Raw genomic sequence first — 20,861 nt, 5'->3', positions numbered from 1 at the left:
GGAGCACAGCTGCAGTGCTGTGCGCTACCTCATGTGAAGAACGGAGTCTTATGCCGCCGATTTCGAAATCTTCTTGCTCCTCATACTCACCCAGCTTCTGTCTTCCAGCTCTGCGAGGGGGACGGCGGCGCGGCTCTGGGATCGGACGACGAGGGTGAGATCATGTGTACGATCCCTCTGGAGCTAATGGTGTCCAGTAGCCTAAGAAGCAGGACCTAGCTTCAGAGAGTAGGGCTGCTTCTCTCCCCTCAGTCCCACGATGCAGGGAGTCTGTTGCCAGCAGAGCTCCCTGAAAATAAAAGAACCTAACAAAATACTTTCTTACAGCAAGCTCAGGAAAGCTCACTGAACAGCACCCAACTTGTCCGGGCACAGATTCAAACTGAGGTCTGGAGGAGGGACATAGAGGGAGGAGGGACATAGAGGGAGGAGCCAGAGCACACCAGAATCTAAATTCTTTCTTAAAGTACCCATGTCTCCTGCGGAGCCCGTCTATTCCCCATGGTCCTTACGGAGTCCCCAGCATCCACTAGGACGTTACAGAAAATAAATATAAGGTAAGCATGGTGTGTGATAATTATTAATTTAGGTTTAGGGTTAAAAATCTATGAATTCGATTCAATATACTGGCCTTCTGAAGAAAAGTGAAGTGAGATAGATTCTGCTAATATAAAACACAAATTCAGAATCCACTATGAGAAATTAAATAAATATAAATTATTCATATGTGTATAATGGATTAAAATACTAAAGGTGAAAAGTGAACAATGGGGGTAATTTCAAGTTGATCGCAGCAGGAAATATTTTAGCAGTTGGGCAAAACCATGTGCACTGCAGGGAAGGCAGATATAACATGTGCAGAGAGAGATAGATTTGGGTGTGGTGAGTTCAATCTGCAAATTGCAGTGTAAAAATAAAGCAGCCAGTATTTACCCTCCACAGAAACAAAATAACCCACCCAAATCTAACTCTCTCTGCAAATGTTATATCTGCTCCCCCCTGCAGTGCACATGGTTTTGCCCAACGGCTAAAAAAAATCCTGCTGCGATTAACTTGGAATTACCCCCAATGTGTGTGAAAAACAAAAAAGGTGAGTGCCACAAATTATAAGGGGGGAGATTACAACATAGACCATTAACCTGAAGGACTCTCCAAGGTGAGTAGACATCTAAAAATAATTGTGTATTTAGGAAAAAAGCGGGGGGCAAGATTAATCAAGATTAGATAACTAAAGAGTATTCAAAATATTTTATCCAAACTAATGAATGATATCAGAGTCCAATTTCACAATGGTCAACTGTAATTGTCTCTCCGTTTATTATATTAAAAAATAAATGGATTAGCTCAACATTATACCGTGACTAGATTTATTCAGAAAAAGGCTCAGTAACTATTCTTCTCATTAAGTCCATTAGGAAAATGAGAAGTGCCTCTCTGCTGAGAAGTTGATCAGTAAGGTCTCCTCCTCGACTGTAGTATGGTATGCCGGCGGCCGAGCTCCCGGCGCTGGGAGCCCATCTGCCGGCATACCAACAGCGTGGTGAGCGCAAATGAGCCCCTTGCGGGCACGGTCCAGGGGGGTCATGGACCCCCACGAGGGAGAATATCTGTCGGTATGCCGGGTGTCGGGATTCCGGCACCGGTATACTGTGCGCTGGGATTCTGACATTCGGCATACTGAAGACCACCCTCCTCCTCTGCTGTCCATTTTTTACTTTCTCCATTGTGAATGCTTTGAGAGACTAAGTTACTTTGATGACAAAATAGAAAGTGTTTGGCGACTGTAGTTAGAGTTTGTTGGCCCTCTACGGCATTGTAGATATTTTTCCCACATGTTCCAGAAATCTGTTTGACAGATCTACTGGTCACTCCTACATATTTACGACTACATGGACACATGAGGCAATAAATGACATTCTGCAAGTTACAGTTAAGAAAATCCTGAAATTGCCAGGTATGCTTGTATTTATCCATATATTGCTTAGTTCTGATCGTATACTGACATGCCTTGCAATGTCCAAAGCAGAGGAAGTCTTTCACAGGTGATTTTAAGGAAGATTCCGATTTATAATAACTACGAACAAGAGAATCTTTCTCCTCCAGCAGATTTGTATTTTGTCCCCAATAATTGTTGATAGGTCCGGATCTGCCTTTAAGGTGTGTCAATGATATTGAATGCTCTGTCTTATTTTCTTGCTCTCCTGGCAGTAGGTTCCAATGAATCTAATGGTTCAATGTCCCCTTTATCTTGTCTTTTTTGAGAATGAATCCAAGAGTCTCTCATCCTTGTTTTAGCTTATTTATAGGCCTTACATGTCAATTTTCTACTGCAGCCTTTTGATAGTAGTCTCTCTTCTCAAAGGTGTCAACATTTTCACAATGTCTGCATGTTCTTAGGAATTCACCCTTCGTTACCCTAGTTATGACTGCTTTAGGGAGAAAACTCATTGCGTGCAAAATATTGGGGCAGATGTAATAACCTGGAGAAGGCATAAGTAATACCATGTTCACACTGACAATTAGCGGGTTGCACCCGGACTCGTGCACGAGTCCTTCCCGGGTGCAACCCGCTTGAGACCCCGTTCAGAGTGGCGGCCCGACACGGCAGATGACGTCACCGGGTCACATGCGGGGGCGGCGCTTGGAGATCAGATGATCTACAAGCGCCGCCTGCTCCTATAGTGTGAATGGGTCCCGGATCGCATCGATCCGGGAACACCGTTCACACTTGCGCCTGACCCGGTATTGACCCGAGAATAACCCTTCTTCATTCCCGGGTTGAAATACCAGGTCAGACAACCCGGGAACTTGCCAGGACCCCCGTTCACACTGCAAATAAATCCGGATTACTGCGCGTTCACATGCAATAACCCGGATCTTTAAATGCATTGCGATAGTGGTATTAGTCATAAACCAGTGATCAGTGCAAGGTGATAAATGCACCAGCCAATCAGCTGCAATATGCAAATTGACAGTTTGGCGCTGACTGGCTGGTGCGTTTATCACCTTGCACTTATCACTGGTTTATTACTTCTCCAGGTAAATACATCTGTCCCATTGTTTGCTGCTGTTTTTTTCCTAAATATGTCCGATGTTAGACGTCCATTCTCTTTGACTGAAATTGTCAAAACTAGGAAAGTAACGGTTTGCTGGAGTTCAGGATTGTGTTAAATTCCTGTAAGACCTCTATTTCTATGTCCTATGATATGAACAAGTCATCTATATATCGCAACCAGAGAACATGCTGCATGTAGATCTCATGGGCCTCAAAGAATACATGGCTTTCTCCCACCAACCCATATACAAATTCTGCATAGGTAGGTACACAAGCTGTGCCCATCACAGATCTCCTCTGATACAAATAGACATTGCCGCTAAAGGTTAAATCATTTTTAGTTAGGACAATTTCGAGAAGATGCAGGAGAAATACATTAAATTTGCTCTGGACATCCATATTGAGGAAATATTCTGTGGCATACAAGGCCTCTGGTGTGTTGTATGCTTGTATACAGTGATTCCACGTCACATGTGGCCAACCAGGTCCCTGGCAAGTTCTCTATTTTCATCAAAACGTCCATAGTATCTCTCACATACGGAGGAAGTCAGACGACAAATTTTCTCAGATGTTTATCCAGGAATGAACTAGCTTTCTCAGTTAAATTGTTAATGCCCGAGACAATGCGGGATTATTACAGTCCTTGTGGATCTTCGGTAACATGAAAAGTAGCCACCCTCTGATTTTTTTACCTCCATGTACTCATTGATTTTTATCTAGTTTCCCTTCTTCTAGGGCTTGTTTGAGAAGATCATTATATTGTGTTGATTATTTCTGTTGGGTTGTGTAAAGTTTCTTATAACAATTGGAATCAAGTTGTTTTAATGGTTCCTCAGTATACATCTCTCTCGACCACAACACGGTTCCACCTTTGTCAGATGGTTTAACCAGAATGTCTGGCCATTTCTTTATGTCTTTAATCACTGGTTCTTTCTCTCTGTCAATATTGCGAACCAGACCATGCCAGATGGCTTGCTGTTCTAAGATATTTATACAGATGTGTCCTCACACATCTTTGCGTACTATAGGCTACTAGCTATGGAAAGCGTACACACTGCAGGTGGCGGGGTAACAGTGCCCCCACTGCCCAACATTATATGGGGTGCCGGAAGCACTTATCAGGAATGGGTAGCAGGAAGCTATGCTCCCGCCATCCATTCTTATTAGCAGAGTTTCATTGCTATGTTTGTGCTCCCTTGATTAGTAGCAAGACAATGTTGTGCGGCTGCCACACTGTTCCGTGATGCCATGTAGCCATTTGTCCTCACATCTGTAGGAAGTGTTCTCTCTTCCAGTGACCAAACCCCCTGGATCTGGAACCCCAGAGTCACTATGTCCCATCCCAGAAGACTGTCATGACCAGCGTCCATTTCCAAGGGGAAAACGGCCAAACTCTGGTATCCCCACAACGCTGATAAAGCCTTTTAATAAGTGAAACGCGTTGCTCGGAGGAGACTCTGCAGTACAGGTACATTTGACCTACTCTTTGCTGGCAAAATACCCTTGATCCCCACCTGCACTAGCAATTCTGCCGCTACCTTATTGGAGAAGAGCAGGGGAACACCTATACTGTGGTAAAACACTCACAGACAGCAAATTGGCTGCTGTTATTATTGTCAGATGAGTTAAATGTGACTGAGTACATCATATATCCTTGGAGGGATTACAAACTGAAGGACTATCCCCACGCAGGCCATTTGTTCTGGATTTTACGAATTGGACTACTTTTTTGTACATGTAGCATACTGTATATTCATATTATTTTTGTATTTTTTTTTATGTATTTTCCATTTTGGTACTTTTTAATCTATTTTTATTTTTTACTATATGTATTTTTCCCATTTTACGTATCCCCATTTTTATGCTATATATCGATATTAGGCCTGTTGTATATACAACACTTGCGCTGGGATACCCTTTTTGTGCGACTATCTGGATAGGTTGGGAGGTAGAACCACTATTCCAAGGATTGACATGTCTCTGTGGACAGGAGAAAAACTGGTGATCTAGGGAGGGATTCCACCTCCTCCAATAAGGAAGGATAAAATGCAGACAATGCTTGGAGTGGAAATGTGCAAAAGGAAAATGCATTCAATGATGCTTCCATATTTACCAGTAGCTGTATGCAGCGTAGTATGGACACCCCATAAAGGCACAAAAGGACTTGTACCAGGGACTGAAAATTCTCGATCCTGTTCCCTGGCAGAAACACATGCTGGCATAAAGTTTCGAAGAGTAGATCCAGTAACATCATTTTCTGTGCCAGAATCAGATTGGACTTGGGTAGGAATTCCAGAGTTGACATGACAACCTGTAAGGGATGAGAAATTCCATAGAATCGATGACAGAACTCCATCTTGAACCTCTGCACTTTGAAGTGTAAGTTGAGCCCTTTTAAATTCAGGTTGAGACAAAAAGAACCCCCAGTTTCTTTACAATGAAAATATTTGATTAGAACCCCCAGTCCCTGATGATGAACTGGGACCACAACTCCTGAAATTAAGAGTGTAAATTGCACCAATCAATGCCCTTTTCCTGAGTTGATCTAGAGGAAAAGGGGGAAAAAAATATCAATATGGATGACGGCCCTACAAGTGAAGGATGTAACCTTTGGAAAGAAACTCTCTTGCCGACTGATCTTTGGTAGACCGGATCTAGATGTCCCGGAACCAAAGACGACCAGCCCCTATATAGGCAGAATGGGAATCCCCCTGACAGAAGTCACTGGGAAGACCGGTCACATCTACAAAAGACTGGACAGTAGGACCCCATTGCCATTCGCCCTCTGAACTGACCCATTCTGTGACCTCCCGCCACACCTCTGGTGGGTGGATCCTGGAACATAGCAAAGAACCGAAAGGTCTACAACCTAAGAGTTCTTGGTAGAGATGAAAGTACTGGAAGAAACGGACTCTTTCTGAAAATTGGCTGCTTAATTATGCACTCCTGTTTTGGTTCAAATAAACATTGACGTATAAGGAATACATAACCATAGTGTTCTTCTGGCTGAAATAGATAGAACTGAAATAAAGAGAGATACAGTCCATTGACGTATGACTTACGTAAATGGAAGTCTGCTTTATATTATCTAAAAGGGTTAGGAGATCTGAAGAATTTGCTCCAGTTTGAATAGCTTCGGCTAGTTGGTCTGACTAGACCCCTGCCAAAGCTGGACGTAAGATAGTACCTGTTTATGAAAATACAGATTTAAGTAAAGATTTTCACTTTCGATCCATGGGGGTTATTCTGCGTTGATCGTGCGCTAGCCCTTGCGATCATTTCAGTGTGTCTGGTCCAGATTTGACGTCAGACACCTGCCCTGCAAATGCCTGGACACGCCTGTGTTTTTCCAACCACTCACTGAAAACGATCAGTTGACACCCATAAATGCCCTCTTCCTGTCAATCACAGTGCATTCGGCTGTGCGAATGGATTCTTCGTTAAATCCATCACTCAACAACGAACCGCTTTTTACTCGTACGACGCGCCTGCGCATTGCGGTGCATGTGCACAGTTTAGCCGCAGTTGAGATGATTGCTGCGCTGCAAAAAGTTGCTAGCGAGCGATCAACTGGGAATGACCCCCCATAGCTTCTCTTAGCGCAGCAGTAGCTGCGAGAACTGCAGCCTTGGCTAAACAAACATCCATTACTGGATATACCTATCACGTTTATTAACAAAGGGATAAGTAAATTTAAACCCTGCCGGAAGCTTGAATTTCTTATGGGATTTAAGTTATTACCCAAAACATTAGAACGATGTGTACATGAAAGAAAGGTCAATACTTCTATCTTCTTTCTCTTAAATAAACCTGAAGGAGCTGCTGAAGCATAAGGCACCTGATCCTCTATTTTCAAAGTCTGGCAGATATTCTGGGGGTAACTGAATTTATTCAGGCTATCAGGAGAACAGTCTTCCCAGCTGGAATGGTCTAGCAAGTCCTGATGAATTACTTCCCCATCCTCTGCAGAGGATTTGTACGTATCCCTTTCTCCAGGAAAATGTACCATCTGTTTAGGTTAGAGTTTACAAACACAAGTCCCTGATGAAACCAGGACCACCTCTAAAGCCTGTCTATTTGTAAAGATAACCCTAATTCTGGCAGATTACCTACTATCTCATTAGGACTTAGACAGTGGTGCCTGCAGCACAGTCAAACGAACAGAAGGACTTACTTTAGCCAGACTACAGAAATCCCATACTTCTTTGGCTAAGTCTGTAATGGACTGAGCCATCACCTTTGCCAATAATGATAAAACCTCTTCTGGTGGAGTGTTCCCAGATGAGCGCTGACTAAATTCTTCAGTGTCACACCTGCACAAAGGCCCTCCCGCTTATCCTTTTGAGGAGTTTAGTAGAACAAACGCCCAAGGACCGAAACCACAAGGAAAAGCTGTAATAAACACACTGTAGACAATCAAGAGACAGCTATAAGCAAACCAGAGAACACTGCAGCAAGGAACAGCGCTGTGAGAGCACCCAGTGTCCCCTATGGAATCAGAGAAAGGGTTTTATTCATCCAGTGTAGAAGCTGAAACTCACCCCAATCAAAGTAAAGTCCACATAACTGTGAGATCCCATAGCAGTAAAAGGCACCATAAAGTCATTGGGCACTAAAACTCCCAACAGAACAGTTTGTAAACCTGGTAGAAGGGCCAACTGTTACCAATAGTAGTTAGATAAGGCAGCAACGAGCACCATAAGCAAGGCATGGCAAAGATCAGCATTTACTCCTGCTGGACAGTCACAGGTGCTCACACCAAGCAACATAAGATTTCCCAATGCAATAAAAGTCGCCTGCCCGAATGGGTAACAGTTTCTGGTATATCGTTGCTGCAGGAAATTGGTTTAAACCGCCAAGCATGTAAACAAGGCCTGTGTAATATACCCAATCAGACCCTACTGAATAAAATCAGTCAGCTGCGCGGTAACAACTACAGTCCTGTTGCGAGAAGCTGCAGAAAAGTTGAGTAACAAGCTATGCTAAGCCATTAGGAGGACTGCTGTGGATTCACATTAGTGAATACGGGACCACCTGAAACCTAGGAGAGTCTGCTGTCTAAGGGCGGATCTCTGCATAATACTGTACCTGTCAATATAGTTATGTACGAACGCACGGTTGGAAGAGCAATGCTCTGCCCCAAAGCAGAATCCGCAGCCTACTGAAAACCCCTTGAAAGAGCACCTGTGGATATAATAGTGGAATAAACCAGCTAGAAACAGACAACAAAAAACAACCACAGGAGGTAACGCTGAAGCGAGAACACAAGACCAGACGAGGGGCCAAGAAGTGGTTCCTGCACTGAAATTGCATTAAAGACCTGCGGGAGCGACTGAGCGCCGGCTCACACATTATAGCACTGCCACAATGTGCAATCTGCACAACAGAGTAACTGAACACATCTGTATACATATACTGTATTGTGACAAGAGGGTCATGGAGTCACAGCTGTTTAAGTGGGCCCAGCTTTGTTCTGCGACACAGAGGGAGTTGGGACATACATTCTGACAACCTGGTTATATTTTTGGCAGGTCTGGTACAGGTTTTGCAGCCTGCTGGGAATAATAGTCAGGTAATCAGCAGTACCTAAGAGCTTGGCTTAAACCTCTGCTGGGAAGAGAGTTCAGGGCTTCTGATGCTGAACAAGTCGGCCAATTGGTAAGCTAGGTTTGGTGGTTAGCGTCAAGAGTGCCAGGGCCAGGGAGGTCCACTTATTTCATGTATGTGATCTGTGGGCCAAGAGTTGTATATCTGCTGCTGTGACTGCTCTATATTGTACTACAACTGTAATCTTCGGATATAAGACCTAAAATTTGTTGTGCAGTGGCCTGCCAAGCTGCAGTTAATAAACAACCCACTGACTTACTGTAGTGCTGGACGTAGTTCTTTACAAGTTGTCATACTTTTGGTGGCAAGTATGAGGACTTGTAAGATGCAACCTGCGCAGTGAGGACCCACTAAAGAGTGTACAGCAGCAGAGAGACCCAAGTATCGCTGTGGTGGCAGGCTGACTTACGGCCCTTGGCAGGATGCGAGGAGCCTGAGCCTCACCGCATCCAAGTGGGTGAGTAGGGTGAACTGACCCGAGAGAGAAAAAATTATTGTTTTTAAAATGTTTTTCCTTTCTCCTCCATGTGCACCAGCAGGTAGAGGGTTAAAAGTAATATACTTCCTTTGGTTAAAATCCTGGCTGGTCTGTTTAATGGGGGTCATTCAGAGTTGATCGCTGCAGATCTACGCATTGAAGCAGTGGGGATTAGCCCAATGCGCACGCGCAAAACAATCAATGCGCATGCGCCAAGTCAGGCGTACGATGGGTGTGCAGAAATGCAAACGCTTTTTGTGTTTGCAGCCACGCAATGACAAAGGGGCGTGTAGAAGGTAGTGCGGGGGAATGGCTTTGCTAGCTAGCGAAAAGGGGCGTGAAGGTGGGAGTCTCGTGGGGGAGTGTGCTAAGGGTAGCAGGTGTGGTTTTCGCACCTCTGCAAACCGTATCTCTGCAGATACAAATCAGGCGTTTGCAGCACAGGAGTAGGTTTAGGCCTGCGCACAGCTAGCGAAGTCTTGCTACAAGTTGCTGACAGGGCATAGCTAGCTAATAAATTGCCAAAAAAAGGCAGCTGTTGATCAGCAAACGCTTCAACACTGCAATTGTAGCAGAAGCACTCACAAATAGCATGTACATTTTCACTCCCAGAAAATGTTAAAATGTGAACTTATATCAAATTAGGATACACTGGCAAGCCTCACACATGTTTTTTAAAACCAAGTACATGTGTATTTGCAATGTCTAACATGTCTGCTTTGTGCAGCCGAAATATTTTATTTACCAGTGTACAAACACAATGACTTCACTTAAAAGCCCATGTACATGCCATGTTTTCCAGAAGGCAACATTAGTTTTATGTTTGTTAAAACAACATTACCAACATAAGGCAGGCTAAAATAAGATTTTACTCACCGGTAAATCTATTTCTCGTAGTCCGTAGTGGATGCTGGGACTCCGTAAGGACCATGGGGAATAGCGGCTCCGCAGGAGACTGGGCACAACTAAAGAAAGATTTAGGACTACCTGGTGTGCACTGGCTCCTCCCTCTATGACCCTCCTCCAGACCTCAGTTAGGATACTGTGCCCGGAAGAGCTGACACAATAAGGAAGGATTTTGAATCCCGGGTAAGACTCATACCAGCCACACCAATCACACCGTATAACTCGTGATACTATACCCAGTTAACAGTATGAAACATAACTGAGCCTCTCAACAGATGGCTCAACAATAACCCTTTAGTTAAACAATAACTATATACAAGTATTGCAGACAATCCGCGCTTGGGATGGGCGCCCAGCATCCACTACGGACTACGAGAAATAGATTTACCGGTGAGTAAAATCTTATTTTCTCTGACGTCCTAAGTGGATGCTGGGACTCCGTAAGGACCATGGGGATTATACCAAAGCTCCCAAACGGGCGGGAGAGTGCGGATGACTCTGCAGCACCGAATGAGCGAACTCTAGGTCCTCCTCAGCCAGGGTATCAAACTTGTAGAATTTTGCAAATGTGTTTGACCCCGACAAAGTAGCTGCTCGGCAGAGTTGTAAAGCCGAGACCCCTCGGGCAGCCGCCCAAGAAGAGCCCACCTTCCTCATGGAATGGGCCTTCACTGATTTTGGATGCGGCAGTCCAGCCGCAGAATGTGCAAGTTGAATCATGCTACAGATCCAGCGAGCAATAGTCTGCTTTGAAGCAGGAGCACCCAGCTTGTAGGGTGCATAGAGGATAAATAGCGAGTCAGTTTTCCTGACACTAGCTGTCCTGGAAACATAAATTTTCAGGGCCCTGACTACGTCCAACAACTTGGAATCCTCCAAGTCCTTAGTAGCCGCAGGCACTACAATAGGTTGGTTCAAATGAAAAGCTGATACCACCTTAGGGAGAAACTGGGGACGAGTCCTCAATTCTGCCCTATCCATATGGAAAATCAGATAAGGGCTTTTACATGACAAAGCCGCCAATTCTGACACACGCCTGGCCGAAGCCAAGGCCAACAGTATAACCACTTTCCACGTGAGATATTTCAAATCCACGGTTTTAAGTGGCTCAAACCAATGTGACTTTAGGAAATCCAACACCACGTTGAGATCCCAAGGTGCCACTGGAGGCACAAAAGGAGGCTGAATATGCAGCACTCCTTTAACAAATGTCTGAACTTCAGGCAGTGAAGCCAGTTCTTTCTGGAAGAAAATCGACAGAGCCGAAATCTGGACCTTAATGGAACCCAATTTTAGGCCCATAGTCACCCCTGACTGTAGGAAGTGCAGAAAACGGCCCAGCTGAAATTCCTCCGTTGGGGCCTTCCTGGCCTCACACCACGCAACATATTTTCGCCATATGCGGTGATAATGGTTTGCGGTTACTTCTTTCCTAGCTTTAATCAGCGTAGGGATGACTTCCTCCGGAATGCCCTTTTCCTTCAGGATCCGGCGTTCAACCGCCATGCCGTCAAACGCAGCCGCGGTAAGTCTTGGAACAGACAGGGTCCCTGCTGCAGCAGGTCCTGTCTGAGCGGCAGAGGCCATGGGTCCTCTGAGATCATTTCTTGAAGTTCCGGGTACCAAGCTCTTCTTTGCCAATCCGGAACAATGAGTATAGTTCTTACTCCTCTTTTTCTTATTATCCTCAGTACCTTGGGTATGAGAGGAAGAGGAGGGAACACATAAACCGACTGGTACACCCACGGTGTCACTAGAGCGTCCACAGCTATTGCCTGAGGGTCTCTCGACCTGGCGCAATTCATGTCCACCTGTGGCCGTTCCCAACGGTTTACAATCAGCTGGAAGACTTCTGGATGAAGTCCCCACTCTCCCGGGTGGAGGTCGGTGTCTGCTGAGGAAGTCTGCTTCCCAGTTGTCCACTCCCGGAATGAACACTGCTGACAGTGCTAACACGTGATTCTCCGCCCATTGGAGAATATTGTGGCTTCTGCCATCGTCATCCTGCTTCTTGTGCCGCCCTGTCGGTTTACATGGGCGACTGCCGTGATGTTGTCTGACTGGATCAGTACCGGCTGGTTTTGAAGCAGGGGTCTTGCCTGACTTAGGGCATTGTAAATGGCCCTCAGTTCCAGAATATTTATGTGTAGGGAAGTCTCCTGACTTGACCATAGCCCTTGGAAGTTTCTTCCCTGTGTGACTGCCCCCCAGCCTCGAAGGCTGGCATCCGTGGTCACCAGGACCCAGTCCTGTATGCCGAATCTGCGGCCCTCTTGAAGATGAGCACTCTGCAGCCACCACAGCAGAGACACCCTGGTCCTTGGAGACAGGGTTATCAGCCGATGCATCTGAAGATGCGATCCGGACCACTTGTCCAACAGGTCCCACTGAAAAGTCCTTGCATGGAACCTGCCGAATGGAATTGCTTCGTAGGAAGGTACCATTTTCCCCAGGACTCACGTGCAGTTATGCACCGACACCTGTTTTGGTTTCAGGAGGCCTCTGACTAGAGAGGACAGCTCCTTGACTTTCTCCTCCGGGAGAAACACTTTTTTCTGTTCTGTGTCCAGAACCATTCCCAGGAACAGTAGACGTGTCGTAGGGACCAGCTATGACTTTGGAATATTTAGAATCCAACCGTGCTGTTGTAGCACCTCCCGAGATAGTGCTACCCCGACCAACAACTGCTCCCTGGACCTCGCCTCTATCAGGAGATCGTCCAAGTACGGGATAATTAAAACTCCCTTTTTTCGAAGGAGTATCATCATTTCGGCCATTACCTTGGTAAATACCCTCGGTGCCGTGGACAGACCAAACGGCAACGTCTGAAATTGGTAATGACAATCCTGTACCACAAATCTGAGGTACTCCTGGTGAGGATGGTAAATGGGGATATGCAGGTAAGCATCCTTGATGTCCAGTGATACCATGTAATCCCCCTCGTCCAGGCTGGAAATAACCGCCCTGAGCGATTCCATCTTGAACTTGAATTTTTTATATATATGTGTTCAAGGATTTCAAATTTAAAATGGGTCTCACCGAACCGTCCGGTTTCGGTACCACAAACATTGTGGAATAGTAACCCCGTCCTTGTTGAAGGAGGGGCACTTTGACTATCACCTGCTGGGAATACAGCTTGTGAATTGCCTCTAACACTGCCTCCCTGCCTGAGGGAGTTGTTGGCAAGGCAGATTTGAGGAAACGGTGAGGAGGAGACGTCTTGAATTCCAGCTTATACCCCTGAGATACCACTTGAAGAATCCAGGGATCCACCAGTGAGCGAGCCCACTGGTCGCTGAAGTTCTTGAGACGGGCCCCCACCGCACCTGGCTCCGCCTGTGGAGCCCCAGCGTCATGCGGTGGACTTAGAGGAAGCGGGGGAGGACTTTTGTTCCTGGGAACTGGCTGTATGCTGCAGCTTTTTCCCTCTACCTCTGCCTCTGGGCAGAAAGGACGCGCCTTTAACCCGCTTGCCTTTCTGGGGCCGAAAGGACTGTACCTGATAATACGGTGCTTTCGTTGGCTGTGAGGGAACATGGGGTAAAAATGCTGACATCCCAGCTGTCGCTGTGGAAACGAGGTCCGAGAGACCATCCCCAAACAACTCCTCACCCTTATAAGGCAAAACTTCCATGTGCCTTTTAGAATCTGCATCACCTGTCCACTGCCGAGTCCATAATCCTCTCCTGGCAGAAATGGACATTGCACTTATTTTAAATGCCAGCCGGCAAATATCCCTCTGTGCATCTCTCATGTATAAGACTGCGTCTTTTATATGCTCTATGGTTAGCAATACAGTGTCCCTGTCAAGGGTATCTATATTTTCTGACAGGGAATCTGACCACGCAGCTGCAGCACTGCACATCCATGCTGAAGCAATAGCTGGTCTCAGTATAATGCCTGAGTGTGTATATACAGACTTCCGGATAGCCTCCTGCTTCCTATCAGCAGGCTCCTTTAGGGCGGCCGTATCCGGAGACGGTAGTGTCACCTTTTTTGACAGGCGTGTGAGCGCTTTATCCACCATAGGGGATGTTTCCCAACGTGACCTATCCTCTGGCGGGAAAGGGTACGCCATCAGTAACCTTTTAGAAATTACTAGTTTCTTATCGGGGGAAGCCCACGCTTCTTCACACACTTCATTTAATTCCTCAGAAGGGGGAAAAACCACTGGTAGTTTTTTCTCCCCAAACATAATACCCTTTTTTGTGGTACCTGGGGTATCATGTAACGTGTGGCCCTATTGGAAGTTACATTAGTCTCATCGTCGTCGACACTGGATTCAGTAGCCGTGTCGACATCTGTGTCTGCCATCTGAGGTAGCGGGCGTTTTAGAGCCCCTGATGGCTTTTGAGACAGCTGGGCAGGCACGAGCTGAGAAGCCGGCTGTCCCACATCTGCTATGTCGTCAAACCTTTTATGTAAGGAGTTGACACTTTCACGTAATTCCTTCCACTCAGGTGTTGGCCCCGCAGGGGGTGACATCACATTTATCGGCATCTGCTCCGCCTCCACATAAGCCTCCTCATCAAACATGTCGACACAGCCGTACCGACACACCGCACACACACAGGGAATGCTCTGACTGAGGACAGGACCCCACACAGCCCTTTGGGGAGATAGAGAGAGAGTATGCCAGCACACACCAGAGCGCTATATATACACAGGGATTAACTCTGTAACTGAGAGATTTTCCCAATAGCTGCTTGTATACACAATATTGCGCCTAAATTTAGTGTCCCCCCTCTCTTTTTTACCCTATGTAGTCTGGAACTGCAGGGGAGAGCCTGGGAGCGATCCTTCCAGCGGAGCTGTGAGGGAAAATGGCGCCAGTGTGCTGAGGGAAGATAGCCCCGCCCCTTTTTCGGCTGACTTCTCCCGCTTTTTTGTAGGTATATCTGGCAGGGGATTTTACACATATATAGTCTCTATGACTATGTGTAGTTTTGCCAGCCAAGGTCTCAATATTGCAGCCCAGTCTTCTGCCGCCGATTTCCAGGACCGTCTTCTTGCTTCTGGCTCTGTAAGGGGGACGGCGGCGCGGCTCCGGGACCGGACGATCGAGGTCGGGCCCTGTGTTCGATCCCTCTGGAGCTAATGGTGTCCAGTAGCCTAAGAAGCCCAAGCTAGCTGCAAGCAGGTAGGTTCGCTTCTTCTCCCCTTAGTCCCTCGTAGCAGTGAGTCAGCAGATCTCACTGAAAATAAAAAACCTAAAATAAACTTTCTTTTCCTAGGAGCTCAGGAGAGCCCCTAGTGTGCATCCAGCTCAGCCGGGCACAAGATTCTAACTGAGGTCTGGAGCAGGGTCATAGAGGGAGGAGCCAGTGCACACCAGGTAGTCCTAAAGCTCTCTTTAGTTGTGCCCAGTCTCCTGCGGAGCCGCTATTCCCCATGGTCCTTACGGAGTCCCAGCATCCACTTAGGACGTCAGAGAAATTATAATGATCTTACCTGCTGCTTTACCTAATACATTGCTATGGATGATTTCTGACACTTCTAAGTTACATTTAATCTGGCATGGTGCCCATAGTAACCAAACAGCTTTGTGCCATTATATTGTGTAAGGAGCCACACACGTATGTTGTAGGAACAGCATTTATAGATAAAATCAGAAAATCCAAGCACATGTTTTAACACATGCATAATAGATATTAGCCAAATATGTAAAAAAAATAAAAATAAATACACACACCAAAAATAAGAAACACATATTAGCCACAAAAGTGTATTTGTTAATAATACTTTATAATTTTGGATGTGTTTCTTGGAACCCAAAAATACACCACAAATCATACTTGCCTACTCTCCCGGAATGGCCGGGAGGCTCCCGAAAATCGGGTGACCCTCCCGGCCCCCCGGAAGAGCAGGCAAGTCTCCCGATTTGCGGGGTCCCCCCTGCCCGTCCGCCCACTTAGTGTGTAAAGTGGGCGGTCCGGGCAGTCGATGACGCGATTCTTGCTGAATCGCGTCATCATAGCCACGCCCCCTGCAGTGTAATGCCGGGGATCGTGGCAATACAGAGCGGGGGCGTGGCTTAAATGAGGTGTCACTGTGACCCCACCCTTGCTCTGCCCCTGCCACACCTTTGCTCCGCCCCTGCCACGCCTCCGGTCACCCCCTCCTTTACAGCACAGCCTCCCCTGCCCGCCCGCTGAGCCGACCTGGCTGCTGTCTCCCGCAGAGAGCAGCCAGAATATCGGTAAGTATGCTACAAATAAACAAGCACCTACCAGTGCATAAATTAGGGAGACAGAACCCAGTACTCCTGTCTCCCCCCCTCCTCAAGTGGATGGTCACTGGTTGGTCTGCAACCTGACCTTCGAGGGCCCTGCATAATGTGATGAAGTAATTTTCTATTGTTTACATTCATTACAGATGCTGCGTTTGGAGATCCGAATGTGGGAATGTTGCCCATCTTGGACAGGATGGAGCACCACAGCCGTGGCTTAGTGGCTGAAATTGTGGGCCTGAAAGCCCCTCTGAATAAATAATCCTTAATTGAATACTGTTTAAACCAAAAAAAATAAAAAAAACCATGTTGGCAAAATAAAAATGTAAAAGGCAAAATTGGTGTGTTGTGGTCTGTAAAAGTTACATAACATACTGTACTGTATACCTAGAGAGGTTTCCACACTTGCAAAGGGTTAAAATGAAGCGTAAAAAATGACTAGATAATCAGCTCCTAGCCGACACTTAAAAACCAAAGGCAGTGACATGACAGAAGCTGATTGTTTGGTACTTTAGCACTCCCCATTTTAAGCCCTCATTGCGGATTGTTATTGTGCAATTAGGTGGACAAACTCTTCCCTTTGAAGACTTTGAACACTTAATTGGACAATCACATTACTAATCCTTAGCCTAATTGTTTTTTAAATTGAGAAAGGGATGGGATGACATATTTAGCAAAAAAAAAAACTAGCACTGTGCGAATATTTGCAAGCTAACGAAAACATGTGCAAGTCTGCCAAGGTACAGCACATGTAAGTTAGTGTATGTGTTGCTAACCATGCGTTTGGCAGTCATGCAAACAATTAGCTATCATGCGATGCTAAATAATACACACCTACTTTGTGCATTACTGCATACTCGTTTGCAGTAGTGCGTGTTGGGCGTTTGTTTGCATTCTTGCGTTAGCTGCTGCGCGAATGCTGCTTGCATGCGAACCAAATTGCGAACAACTCGGAATGAGGCCCAATGTTGGCTGGGGCAGCCCAGAAAAAGCTTGTGTAAAGTCCAAATAAAGTTTTTTATTTTAAAGGATGCAAAATGTAAATTTGCCTCAGAGCACTATAGATAAAAGTGGCTGCAGGCCAGCAAGCCCATATACAAATACTGCAGTCCCAGAAAATGGGCGTATGTAATGGCTTGCACGTTTTTTTTTAAAGCAGCAAACGTCTACAAGGCAAAACCAACCAGATTTAGCCTTGTAAACATTTGCGGCTTTCAAAAAAATTAGTTTGGCCGGAGTCTCAGAGCTCCAGCTGTCGCGCAATCCATTATAACCTGTCCAAAGTCTCAGCTAGAAAGTAATAAGCTGATGCTTAATGAATTAGTCCTGCTAAGGAAAAAAGGTTAGAAGCTACAGTGAAAGTCTGATGCGACTTGCATGGGTCAGCAGGAGGAGGAATTGCTTAATAATTTGGCACCATATTTAACTGAGGAGGCTCAAAAAATTAGAATTTAAACCTACCGGTAAATCTTTTTCTCGTAGTCCGTAGGGGATGCTGGGACTCCGTAAGGACCATGGGGATAGATGGGTTCCGCAGGAGACATGGGCACTTTAAGAAAGACTTTGGGTGTGCACTGGCTCCTCCCTCTATGCCCCTCCTCCAGACCTCAGTTAGAGAAACTGTGCCCAGAGGAGATGGACAGTACGAGGAAAGGATTTTTGTTAATCCAAGGGCAAGATTCATACCAGCAACACCAATCACACCGTATAACTTGTGATATACTACCTCAGTTAACAGTATGAAAAACAACATAGCATCAGTCCAAGACCGATGAAACTATAACATAACCCTTATGTAAGCAATAACTATATACAAGTCTTGCAGAAGTAGTCCAGCATCCTCTACGGACTACGAGAAAAAGATTTACCGGTAGGTTTAAAATCTTATTTTCTCTAACGTCCTAGAGGATGCTGGGACTCCTTAAGGATTATGGGGATTATACCAAAGCTCCCAAACGGGCGGGAGAGTGCGGATGACTCTGCAGCACCGATTGAGCAAACAGGAGGTCCTCCTCAGTCAGGGTATCAAACTTATAGAACTTTGCAAAGGTGTTTGAACCCGACCAAGTAGCAGCTCGGCACAGCTATAGTGCCGAGACCCCTTGGGCAGCCACCCAAGAAGAGCCCACCTTCCTAGTGGAATGGGCCTTAACCGATTTCGGTAACGGCAATCCTGCCGTAGAATGTGCCTGCTGAATCGTGTTACAGATCCAGCAAGCAATAGTCTGCTTTGAAGCAGGGCCGCCAACTTTGTTGGCTGCGAACAGGACAAACAGTGCTTCTGTTTTTCTGATCCTAGCCGTTCTGGCCATGTACATTTTCAAAGCCCTGACCACATCAAGGGACTGAGTCCTCCAAGTCACGTGTAGCCACAGGCACGACAATAGGTTGGTTCATATGAAAGGATGAGACCACCTTAGGCAGGAATTGAGGACGGGTCCGCAATTCCGCTCTATCCATATGGAAAACCAGATAGGGGCTTTTATGTGATAAACCGCCAATTCCGAAACTCGCCTAGCCGAAGCCAAGGCTAACAACATGACCACCTTCCAGGTGAGATATTTCAACTCCACTGTCTTAAGTGGTTCAAACCAATGTGACATAAGGAAACTTAACACGTTAAGGTCCCAAGGCGCCACCGGAGGTACAAAAGGAGGCTGAATATGCAGTACTCCCTTCAAAAAAGTCTGTACTTCAGGTAATGAGGCCAATTCCTTTTGAAAGAAAATGGATAAGGCCGAAATCTGAACTTTTAATGGAGCCTAATTTTAGGCCCAAATTCACTCCAGTTTGTAGGAAGTGAAGAAAACGGCCCAGGTGGAATTCTTCCATAGGAGCATTCCTGGCCTCACACCAAGAAACATATTTTCGCCATATTCGGTGGTAATGTTTAGACGTCACATCCTTCCTAGCCTTTATGAGCGTAGGAATGACCTCATCCGAAATACCCTTTTCCGCTAGGATCCGGCGTTCAACCGCCATGTCGTCAAATGCAGCCGCGGTAAGTCTTGGAACAGACAGGGACCTTGTTGTAACAGGTCCTGCCTTAGAGGAAGAGGCCACGGATCTTCTGTGAGCATTTCTTGCAGATCAGGATACCAGGTTCTTCGTGGCCAATCTGGAACAATGAGAATTGTTCTCACTCCTCTTTTTCTTATTATCCTCAACACCTTGGGTATGAAAGGAAGAGGAGGAAACACATATACCGACTGGAACACCCACGGTGTCACTAGGGCATCCACAGCTACCGCCTGAGGGTCTCTTGACCTGGCGCAATACCTTTGTAGCTTTTTGTTGAGACGGATGCCATCATGTCTATTTGGGGCAGTCCCCACGACTTGCAATCCGCGCAAAGACTTCCTGATGAAGTCCCCACTCTCCCAGATGCAGCTCGTGTCCGCTGAGGAAGTCTGCTTCCCAGTTGTCCACTCCCGGAATGAACACTGCTGACAGAGCGCTTACATGATTTTCCGCCCAGCGAAGAACTCTGGTGGCTTCCGCCATTGCCACTCTGCTCCTTGTGCCGCCTTGGCGGTTTACATGAGCTACTGCGGTGATGTTGTCCGACTGGATCAGAACTGGTCGATTGCGAAGTAAGATCTCCGCTTGACGTAGGGCGTTGCATATGGCCCTTCGTTCCAGGATGTTGATGTGAAGACAAGTCTCTTGACTTGACCAAAGTCCTTGGAAATTTCTTCCCTGTGTGACCGCTCCCCAACCTCGGAGGCTCGCGTCCGTGGTCACCAGGATCCAGTCCTGAAAGCCGAACCTGCGGCCCTCTAGAAGGTGAGCACTGTTTTGCCACCACAGGAGAGATACTCTGGCCCTGGGGAACAGGGTGATTCGCTGATGCAATTGCAGATACGACCCGGTACCATTTGTCCAATAGGTCCCATTGGAATTGGAAGGCCCTTGCATGGAATCTGCCTTATGGACTGGCTTCGTATGTTGCCACCATCTTTCCCAGAACTTGAGTGCAATGATGTACTGACATTTTGTTTTGGTTTCAACAAGTTCATGACTAGAGTCATGAGTTCCTGCGCTTTTTCCTTTGGAAGAAAAACCCTTTTCTGGTCTGTGTCCAGAATAATGCCCAAGAAGGGCAGACGAGTTGTAGGATTCATCTGCGACTTTGGAATATTGAGAGTCCAGCCGTGTCGCTGTAACACATTCCGTGAAAGTGATACGCTGCTCAGCAACTTCTCCCATGATCTCGCTTTTATGAGGAGATCGTCCAAGTACTGGATAATTGTGACACCCTGCTTGCGCAGGAGCACCATCATTTCCGCCATTACCTTGGTGAAAATTCTCGGAGCCGTGGAAACCCCAAACGGCAACGTTTGAAATTGGTAATGACAATCCTGTACCGCAAATCTCAGGTACGCTTGATGAGGAGGATATATGGGGACATGCAGGTATGCATCCTTTATGTCCAGAGATACCAAAAAATCTCCCCGTCCTAGGCTGGCGATGACCGCCCTGAGTGATTCCATCTTGAACTTAAACCGTTTAAAGTAAAGGTTCAGGGATTTTAAATTCCAAATGGGTCTGACCGAACCGTCCGGTTTCGGAACCACAAACAGAGT

General features: G+C 46.3%; 1 protein-coding gene across 4 annotated transcripts in view; it reads right to left on the bottom strand.

Annotated features, from left to right (window-relative positions):
• The window catches only part of LOC134980836 (zinc finger protein 41-like), a 437,261-nt gene that overhangs the window by 109,339 nt on the left and 307,061 nt on the right, over window positions 1-20,861 (bottom strand). For 3 of the 4 annotated variants that reach the window (XM_063947822.1, XM_063947820.1, XM_063947821.1), the window contains one exon: window positions 5,169-5,366. The exons of the other annotated variant lie outside the window; for it this stretch is intronic. In XM_063947822.1, the coding sequence (XP_063803892.1) occupies window positions 5,169-5,366 (198 nt within the window). The remainder of the gene's footprint in view (window positions 1-5,168; window positions 5,367-20,861) is intronic. 4 annotated transcript variants of the gene reach the window in all.

The sequence above is a fragment of the Pseudophryne corroboree genome, chromosome 12 (assembly GCF_028390025.1).
Source record: "Pseudophryne corroboree isolate aPseCor3 chromosome 12, aPseCor3.hap2, whole genome shotgun sequence".
NCBI classification, from domain to species: domain Eukaryota; kingdom Metazoa; phylum Chordata; class Amphibia; order Anura; family Myobatrachidae; genus Pseudophryne; species Pseudophryne corroboree.
This window is presented reverse-complemented; position numbering and strand designations above follow the sequence as displayed.